Genomic DNA, 10,787 nt, shown 5'->3' with positions numbered 1-10,787 from the left:
TCCCGGTCAAGTCCCAGGCAGGTCCCGGGCGATTCCCGGTCAAGTCCTGATCAGGTCCCGATCAAGTCCCGGGTGGGACCCGGACAAGCCCTGACGAGGTTTTATGCGGGTCTTGGCAAGATCCATCATTTTAAGAATGAGATGCTCATAGTCGGAAAATGGTTTACGGTTTTCAAAACCGTAAACCATTTTCCTAAAATTAAATAAGAATTTTCGGTCAAAAGGAAAATGTTTTCCGATGACCACTATTTTACGTCGAAGTAAACACCGTAAAATACGGAAATCATTTTCTGGAAATCATTTTACGTCAAAGTAAATGGAGCCTAAATTGATCATTTTGAACCTTAGAGATCGATTTGGTAAAAGGTCGTACACCTTATGAACGACTATAGCATTTTTTTCTTGTGATGTGGCATTGTGGCTACAATATTTAACTATACCGTTAATGGATTATGCTTTTTAGATAGTTCACAGCTACGAGTGAAGGCCATGGGCATTAAGCCTCCATAACATCCCAGTTTGGGGCTACAATCAGGATCAACCTCCACAAAAATATTTATGGCAAAAAAACAAATTAACCATACAATTAAGGGACGACTTCTTTCTTCTTTCTTTCTTTTTATTTTTTTATTTTATATATATATATATATATATATATATATACTACCCTCAAACTACCATCCAATTGACAATGTCTACTGTCACTTTAGCAGGCTTTGAATCAAGTCGCTACCAAGGTTGATAACATTGGTAAGAAAGAAAAATGATCAACAGTGACAAGCCGCGAAGTATGGGTGTGGCAGTCGTGCTACCTCCGATAGAATTTGAGTAAGATAGATAATAAAAAATAATAATAATTGAAAATGAGTAAGGATATATTTCACCCGTTTTGTGGAGGGGGCACACTCCTTTTATAGAGTAGCTGGAAAAGTGAGTTGGAGAATGACTCTCACTTGACTCCCTCAAAATATGGAGTTTTGTTGAGAGGATCGAGGTGAAGTTATTTGTATGAAAGATCTTCCCACGATAATCTACGGAGAGGTTACTTAGTGATCCTATGATAATCTTTGGAGAGGTTATATAGTGATCTATTTGTGGTAGGATTTAGTTTGTTATCCTTTGATTTGGTTGTTGGAGAGTAATTATACTTCCCTAATTATTTGGTTAGCATAAGATGGCGCTGCATGGTTTGGGGACGGACCAGGCGATGACTAGGCGAGGCGATCGTGCCCAGATTGTAGGGGCTTGGGCCTAATGACTTAGTGACTTAGTGAGCTGCGGGCTTCCTATTTGGAGTGGGCTCTTTATTTAGGCATTGAGAGATATTTTGTATCAATACACCCCTCAAACTATCATTCAATTGACAATGTCTCCCCAACTCTCCTCAAACTACCAAAAATTATCAATATCTCCCTAATGACAAAAACACCCTTAATAAAATTAAAATAAAAAATTCAAAGAAAAAAAAACTAAAACTAAAAATTAAAAAAAAAAGGGAGTGGGAATTAATATATATATATTATTTTTTTCTCGAATTTATAGGAGTATTTTTGTCTTTTGTCAAAAAATTTAAGGTCATTTTTGTTGCCTGTAGTAAGAACATTGTCAATTAGGTGACAATTTGAGGGAAACAAAATGAGCTACTTACCAAAAGAAAAAGAGAAAAAAGAAAAAGAAAAAAAGAAAAGAAAAGGAAAAATTCACTTTACTCCCCTGAAGTTTCAGGAGTTTTTCAATTTGAACTCAAAAGTTTAAAAAGTGGCAATGTACCCCCCCAATGTTTCAAAAATTTTCAATTTAAATCTTCCGTTAATAATTTCCGTTAAATTGGACGGAAATCTCTAAAATTGCATAACTACCCTCAGGCTTTTTTTAAAAAAATTTCTGTCAAATTTAACGGAAATTGTAACGGAAGGTTTAAATTGAAAATTTTTGAAATATTGAGGGGGCACATTGCCACTTTTTAAACTTTGGGGTTCAAATTGAAAAACTCCTGAAACTACAGGGGGGTAAAGTGGATTTTCCCAAAAAAAAAAAAAAAAAAAAAGACCTAATATACAGAATCAAGTGGGCGTACCCCAAAATACCAGATACTAGATGTACTACAATTCCAAAGTAACAGTCATGGACAACCATTTTAACTATGCTTTTCCAACACTGGTATTCATTAAAAGCATCCAACCAAATGATATTTTGGTTTGGTTTAGAAACATAAAACTATATTTACAACTTTTCCCAAGTCTGCCATGTGACAATACCATATCTCATCAAGAATACCCAAGATTTTGAAGCAAATTCTGTCTCTACTGAATGCCATATTATATAATCCTATCATGATCACATGCAAGAATTAATTGTACAATGGAGAAAATTTTGCATAAACTACTGCTATATTCAGAACAACTTTTTAAAAGCAGCAGCAACAATGAGTAAACTGTTTTGATGATTCTTGGCATCTCTTTAACTGAACTTCTCTTCCAAGCAGCCCAGTAAACAACATTGCAATTTGCATGTTATTATCTGTATATCAAAAGACAAAATGTTGAAAAAGAAAACTGCACAGAGCATTCAAATGCTGCTGTAATCTACGTTGAAAAATGTGGCAAATATGCAAAACTCGGTTAAATCTAAAGCCATAGACATGAATGACTGGGATGAGTTTCTAGAATGTTTGGTACAAATTCAATTCTCTGTGAATTTCTTCTGAAAACTTGAATAGAAGTTGGTGAAATTGAAAATGGAGATAGAAAGTAAATAGCTCAATAAGATGAGGTTGGATGAATTTGGCTGTAAAATTTTGAAAATTAGAGAATTTTGCCATGGAATTTTTTACATTTAGAGAAGTTCAACTTCTATGCAAAAGATTGACCAAACATTCAAACAAAAAGCCAAAGTGTGGCAGCAAATGAAAATCAACTGCTTACCTCTAGTAGCCATATCAGAAGCAAAAAAGGAAAATTTCAACAATGTATGAAGAGGATCTATCTCAAACTTCGGTCTCTTTCCCAACCACGGTAAGTGCCTCCTCTATAGCTTGAACAAAAGTCGCAATCTTGTAAGTGAAAAACCCCACCAACATCGGTATCAATTCTAAGTGCATATATCCATATTCTGGAACGAGGATCCTGCACCCAGAAACAGAATTGTCAGGCACTAAAACAAGAGGTATACTTGATACACATACGTTTACAGCAAATCAGCTCACAGAATCCATTGAAAAATAATAACGAAGTAAGCCATTGTGCAAATTAGACGCTGCAATCACTTCAAATCGGAAAGTATTGCATCTCTGAGAGCTAAGAATCCAGAGAAAACGATACTCTGGAAGGTTAGAAGCCAGGAAATTGACATTATGAAGGGCCATATATGTGAGCCAGAAAACCTTAGTCTGAATGTAGTGTAATAAAAAAGGAGAATATAAAACAAGCATGACATTATAAATAAAGTTAAATACATTTAAGGCCTATGAACTACCAGTCATTTTCAAAAAAACCACAAACTGATAGGTATGACACTTGAATACATCAAACTATCATTTTTGTAACAAATAAGCCACTCCATCATTAGGTTGGATGGAAAAGTTGGCCTTTTTGTTTCTCTTCCTATAGTACCCTTATTTTCTTAAAAACCAAAATTAAAATAATAATAATAATAAAAAAAGTAAAAACTAAAAAAAAAAACAAAAAAAAGATGGATAACAGAACCCAAGGGTGGTTCAACAACCTTTATTTTTTATTTTTTATTTTTTAAATATATTCTTTTTTTACTGATTAATAATTTATAAAGGGTAAATTTGGTTTGTCAATGGTCAAAGTGAGGGTATTTTCAAAAGATTTTGGTCAAATTTAGTTTTTTCATCCATTCTGATAGTCAACGCTAACATAGTGGTTGTTTTGCCACAAAATGGTAGTTTGATCTATACAAGTGTCACACCTATTAATTCCTAGGGCTTTTTTGAAAATGACTGGTAATTTAGGGAGCTTAAGTATATTTAATCCTTATAAATATAAGTTGGGTTTCAGAAAAAGCAGTCTTTCAGCTTAATACATCATTTTTACTCAAGATGCTACTGAAGGTACTTACCCATTCCACCGGTTATAGATCATGACCAACGCAACAGGAACCAAAAGCCTTGGTTGTGCAGCCGCTCCCCTGCAATAAAATATATAGCATGCTCAAATCCAGAACTTCAGTCATTTTACACTATAATCCAATAAAGGAACAGAAGCAAGACAAAACTACTTTCATCAGAATCATAGGATGAAAGTAGGGAAACAGAGAGAAGAAAAAAGCTAAAAGGGAGAGAGAAAGAAGAGAAAAGAAGTAAAGGGGAGAGAGAGAGAGAGAGAGAGGAAGGGAGAAGAATCAATTCCTCAAATTTTTTTTTTTTTTTTAATTCCATCAAGTCGGCCTCCATTAGAGTACAAATCATATTTAAATAAACTCAACTAAACCCTATGGTAATGCCCATTTATTGACTTACCTAACATAATCTAGGGCAACAACATTTGTTGCCATTTATTGAATTACATAAAATAATCTAGGGAAACACCTATTTATTAAATTATAAAAAACACCCTTGACTCTTGAAAATTTAATACTAGTAACTCATTAGGGATGTAAATGAACAAATCCGTTTGACAACCCACTAGTATAAACTTGACTCAAATTCGGTTTGTTTAATAAATGAGCCGATTATCAACACAAAATTAGGCTCAATTACAAAATGAGCTATACTAGTATAAATTCATATAACTTCACTTTTATTATTTTTTATAGCATTATTTTAATTGCGTAATTAGAACATTTGAAAGAAAGATGAATGCTCTTCCTAATATAATAAATATAGCTTGAATTATTGTTATTGTTAGTCTCGATATAGATACATATGTGTATTTGTGTGTAAATGAGTTTCTTCGTGTGTATGTATACAAATATGTGCGTATGTGCACAATGAATTTATATGCATACTATAAAACATACATATAAACTCGAGATTAGATTATTTAAGATTCAAGTTAATTTATTTAATTAATTCAAATGATAAATTCTTAACGATAATTAACTAATAATTAGTATGGATTTACAAAAAAAATAAACAATTATAATATTTACTTTAGTTAAGGAACGAATAAGTTAACTGAGCAGCTCATAAACTGTTAAAGTTTGTATGAATGGTTTAAACACAAAAGATGAAGGCTATTATATTATTCAACTTATTCTAACCTAATACAAGCATCCTATTATATAGGATTAGAGGAAATACCATAAAGACTAAACTACTCTCAAAACCCTAATAACTCAAACCCTAACACTTCTAACACTCCCCCTCAAGTTGGAGCATATACATCATATGAATCCAACTTGAAAGATACAAGAAAACGAAAAACAACTAGAAAAACATACTCTAACACTGCCCCTCAAGCTGGAACAGCTTGGAGTACATAATACAAATAACAAGATAATTAAATAAAACTTCAACACTAGTCGAAAACTCGTCGGAAACTTGAACAACGAAGATTTGATCGGATCTTGCCGCAAAACACCAAGGTCGGTCGAATACTACGATCACTAACAAGAGGTGATTGGGTCTCGCCGGAGAATCCAAGGCCGGTCGGATACATCGATCACCAACAACCAACAACAATTACATTTCACAAGATTAACCAACAAGTTTCGCCGGAAATCAGGCACTAAAAAAAAAAAAAAAAACTTCACAAGAGCTTCGCCAAAAACACGCCAGAGCTTCAAAACTGGCCGGAGACAAGCAGACCATGCCGGCAGTACCTAAAACAGAAGAAAAACACTGAAAACAAAGCAGAAACAGTCACTGTATGCTCGCCAGAGCTTCACCGGAATTTTGCCGAAGTAGCGCTGGAGCTCACCGGAGAAGACAGAGCATTCCAGCCACTCCAAAAACAGCAACAACAGATTCAAACGATGACTACAGATCAACGTTTTAACAACACATTCAAACAGCCGGCATTTTTTTTTTTTTAATTTTTTCCCGATGGCTGCTGCAACTCTGCTGGCCACCACAGAACACTCCGGCCACCACAGACAATACCGACAATCACACCTAGCAACAAGAACTCGCACCCCAGCAGCAACGACACTACTGGGATTTTTTTTTTTCACCGGAGGTATTCCGGTAACCATAAAACATAAAAAATAAACTGCTACGAAGGTACTCCCCCACACGGGCAGTGCTGCCGCCAACAAGAGAAAAACCCAACGATAGACTATCCACGAATCAAAACAAGCTCTGATACCACGTTAAAATTTGTATGAACGGTTTAGACACAAAAGATGGAGGCTATTATATTATTCAACTTATTCTAACCTAATACAAGCATCCTATTATATAGGATTAGAGGAAATACCATAAAGACTTAACTACCCTCAAAACCCTAATGATTCAAACCCTAACACTTCTAACATAAACAAACTCGAGTTCGCTCGAAAAATAAATGAGCCAAGCTTGAACAAATTATCTAGCTCAGTGATAAGCTCAAATTCAGCTCGTGTTCAAAATAAATTAAATGAACAAATCTTGAACATTCAATACTCGGCTCGATTACAGCTCTAAACCCCATAAATCAATATTTCATGCTTCGCCTTTTGCATCAATGACCATGCCCATCCATGGCTCTTAATTGCACCTCTAACATGGGAACTACTTGAGTAATGCCTACTCTAGAGCATCATTTAACCCCACTTGCACATTGTAAAATAACATAATAACCCACTAGATAATTCTTAATAAGGTGAACTACTAAACTATAATCTCATATTTTTCTAAGTTACAGTCATTCGACCCCCAAAACCCTGCCTCTCACTTTCTATTCCCAAGTGGACAAGCCGGATTGGATTCACCACAAGCTACTTGGTATCACTCCAATACTCGATATAGAAAACAAAAACAAGCTGAGAACACTATTTTGCTAGTGTGTAAAGGACACTTCCATCAATAAACCATCAACATACTGAATACCTAACAACACAAGCCATGGCAAAGGCATCATTTTAGTATGTCCAACATTTTAAAATGTTGTTCATTTATTAGTCAAGAAAAGTTTATGCCTTTTGGAATATTGCCAAGCTTTATACACACATACCCAACATGAAAAATTGAAATCCTGCAGCAACCACAATTTACAAAATCATGTCCACCAATGTATAAGTCCTGCAAACATAGTCTATTCATTCTTTGGCATCATGCTATCAATAGTATTACTTCTAGATCAACTATAATTGATAAAACCTCATCACAAAACTAAATTAGAGTACAAAAAACACAATATGAGCTTTCTGGGGAAGAGGAATAGGTAAGCAGAAAGTTCACAAGGAGAATCGAAGCCAATAAATTGACTCCAACATTGGAGAATGTGGGGCATGACCAGCAGGCCAGCTGGCATCCTCAAGTTAAACTTCAATATACCATGAAAAGAATTTGCTACAAGTTACAGTTAAACTCTGACCAAATTTTAGAATACTATAAAAAAATAAATGTATATACCCTTTGAGAATATTCTGCTGCATTAAAGTATGCAAATTGAAGATAAGGAACTCAAATTATCAAGTAAATGTTGGCATGTAAATTAACAGGATGTACACTACAAAGCATATAAATGTGAAGCAATATGTAATACAATAAGATAACATAAAAAATAAAAGAAGTTAACATCTAGGTTTTCAAGAAGTCATTTGTACGTACTTGACAAGCCCTTTTGCTCCATCTGCCATTGAATCCACACTAGTCCCTAGCATACGCATATACACCAAAGAACCAAGAAACCCAGCACCAAAGCTAAATACACCAAAGAATTAATGAACATCAATTGTTACAAAGAGAGAATAATCTTTACAATACTCCAATTTTATATCACCAGATGTTCTGAGACATTATAAATGCCAAAATGAACAAACCTTCACCTGAAATTGCACTAGAGTTATCAAGAAAATCAACAAAGAGTGGGCTAACGAGTTTGATGTTCAAAAGGAGCTTTGGTGACTTATACTACTGGTGGAAACAAAATAAGAAGTAATTGAACTTTACTGCAAGGTACAGAAAATTTGAAGACCAAAAATTTGGAAATAGCACAAAGCTAAGAAAAATATGTAGATGTTTTTTAGTGCACTTAAAGAAAACGCACGTGTGCCTAAAAACCTAAACTAAGATGTACCATCTCAAATTATGCAAATTCGTCAATACAACCAAATGGCTTTCTAATCTGTAGTTCTCAGTAGAGAACAATGTCTAGAATAAAAAAACCACAGATTGAATGGCAGATATTTGTGCGGAGTACATTTCACACATTAAAATTCGAAGAAAAAAAAACACACATATATATAAAGCCAAAATTTGCATACCTAGCAGCAATTTCAGGGGAATAAGAAACATAAGAAGAGACTAAGCCAACACTGCCTATACCCAGAGTGAGAATTTGTAACTTCTTCTTTAACTGCGGAAGCAAAATGAAACGAGTTAAAAAATGAAGGGGAGAGAGATAGAGAGATAACATTAGTTAAAGAAAAAGAAACACAAAAAGTACACACATCTTGACAAAGACAAGATGGTGTTCAACTAAGCACCTTAAAATACTGCTCTCTCCACTGAGCAGCCAACACTTCTGGGTCTCCACGAGGCCGCCTTAATTCCCGAAACATCACATCCTACATGTTAGCACTAAATCAGAACTTCAACAATAAGAAGCAATCCTCCCAAAGAATACTTGGTAAAATAAATGCATGTAAAAGTTTTTCTTCCTCCTAGAGCAACTATCACACTTCTTTTGCTTTCAAAAGCTAGAACATTCTTTAAATGATAAGCACTATTAGCTTGACATCAGAAGGATTTTTATGCAAGGATGAAGAATGGAAGTTCTCTGAATCAAAAATCATGACAAAAAAAAACTTACACTGCCTCCAGTTGCAGCTTTGCTTGCTCTATCCCACTTCTCTTGCTCACGCCGTGTTGGTGCCAATTTCCATCTGGGTGACTTTCTGCCACTAGTCTGCGGAGAAAAGTAACTTTTAATACAAAACTATCCTGGGATATATGTACTCATGAAATAATTTCCAGACATGCATCATACCTGAACTGTAGCCTCAACTTTCTCTTCTAACCCATGCTTTAAAGGATTTGTGAGTTCTTTACTAAAATCAACTTCCAAACTACATTCCCATAATTCAAACACATTTCAGGCAACAAATACAATTTCACTAAATAAAAAACAAGGATAACTGAATTCCAATGAATGATAAGTTGATAACAAACCTGTCAAGGCTCATGACTCTATTTAAGCTTAGAAACCCAGATGGCTCTCCCTGTTTACACCAAAGAAATTTATTCAGCAATGCAAAACCCATTTGCCTTCATTTCAAAAACTCAGCCATACAAAATCTAATATAGTCTTCTTGTTGAAACCGACGAGAAAAATATTTCAACTCAGCCATCGATTCTACAAGAATGGGTTAAAATAAACTTCATTCTGCAGTGTACACAGTCAATGAATAATTCAACATCTCAATTTTCCTTTTTCTTTCTTTTCCTCCAGTTTCTCAGCAACTAAACTAAAGAAAAAATACTCACAAAAATAATAATAATAATAAAGAAAAAATCGAAGTACCGACAAAGCCATGAAATCGAGTGTCAAATAAAAAACTCATAGTTCTTAAATCAAATTAAGCTCCATGCATAGAAATCCATTACACTAGTTGACCAATTTAATAACATAGCCTATTAAGAAACAATACCAAATAATTTGACTGAAAAACTTAGCTTAGTCATCTTCAATCAGCCAAATACTATACTCCAGAAACAAATTCACGAACGAAACACAAAATTCAATAAAGAAACAGGCATATGAACACAAATTAAAGGAAACCCAGATGGCCAATATAAAGGAGAAAAGGTTAATACAACGCGAGAGAGAGAGAGAGAGGGAGAGAGAGAGAGAGAGAGAAACCTTAATCGGAGTGGCCTCAATTGAAGACTCATTGTTCTTAACCAATCTTTGAAATCGACCCATGAAGTCCTTGTTCCACATAAAGTCATCAGAGCTCAGAGGGTCCTCTTCTTCACCACCCCAGTACTTTCTAAGCTTCGTCGTGGTCGGTGGGCCACCGTAGTCGCCCGGAGCCATCCCAGTGGACCATTTGAGGGGCTTCTTGTTGGGCAGGATGACTTTGGTCTGTCTTGGGTTAGGCACAGGTGTGTTTGGAGGGTCCTGAGAGATGGGTGTGGCTGCGGAGTTCACTGAAATGTAGCTTAGAACTCCCATTGCTCGTGGCGATGATAAGGAGGTCCTTCTTGTGGCGGTTCTATAAAAGAAAGGCGGAAAAAAAAATCTGGATATGTGACGGTGATGGTTGTCTTGTGCCTGTTACTTTTCCACATCTGCTTGTGCATGTGTTTCACAAAGCCTCATCTTCGGTTGGAAATCTCTGTTTGTGGGACTGAGCGATTCACCCACGAGTGAGTGAAGGCAAAGATTACTGGAGTGACAAGCGTTTTTACCGGATCCGGCTGTTAAAACAACATATGGTTTGGGATTAAATAGGGTAAACTCCACTGAACTTCCTCAAACTACTACTCTAACGATAATCTACTTCCAAACTATCAATTACGACAATTTACTCTTCAAACTAACAAAACAATGATAATGTAATCCCAATGCTAGCAAAATAATAAAATTACCCTTATAAAAATTTTAATAAGACAAAAATACTCTTAAAATTTTTAAAAAATAAATAAGTTATAATATTTTTGTTTTTATTTTAGT

The 10,787-nt window shown here is 35.0% G+C and overlaps 1 protein-coding gene across 1 annotated transcript; it reads right to left on the bottom strand.

Annotated features, from left to right (window-relative positions):
• Positions 1 to 2,139: 2,139 nt before the first annotated feature.
• On the bottom strand, positions 2,140 to 10,488 carry LOC132182509 (protein CONSERVED ONLY IN THE GREEN LINEAGE 160, chloroplastic). The gene is made up of 10 exons (XM_059595775.1): positions 9,972 to 10,488; positions 9,281 to 9,330; positions 9,099 to 9,177; positions 8,922 to 9,017; positions 8,596 to 8,676; positions 8,374 to 8,465; positions 7,718 to 7,810; positions 4,084 to 4,152; positions 2,925 to 3,125; positions 2,140 to 2,520 (listed from the first exon to the last, which is right to left on the bottom strand). The coding sequence occupies exons 1-9, from the start codon at positions 10,284 to 10,286 to the stop codon at positions 2,987 to 2,989; spliced, it is 1,014 nt and encodes a 337-aa protein (XP_059451758.1). The 5' UTR covers positions 10,287 to 10,488; the 3' UTR covers positions 2,140 to 2,520; positions 2,925 to 2,986.
• Between the last annotated feature and the right edge of the window lie 299 nt (positions 10,489 to 10,787).

This window comes from Corylus avellana, chromosome ca5 (genome assembly GCF_901000735.1).
Source record: "Corylus avellana chromosome ca5, CavTom2PMs-1.0".
Classification (NCBI taxonomy): Eukaryota; Viridiplantae; Streptophyta; class Magnoliopsida; order Fagales; family Betulaceae; genus Corylus; species Corylus avellana.
The sequence above is the reverse complement of the archived record's forward strand: the minus strand, read 5'-3'. Positions and strand labels throughout refer to the sequence as shown.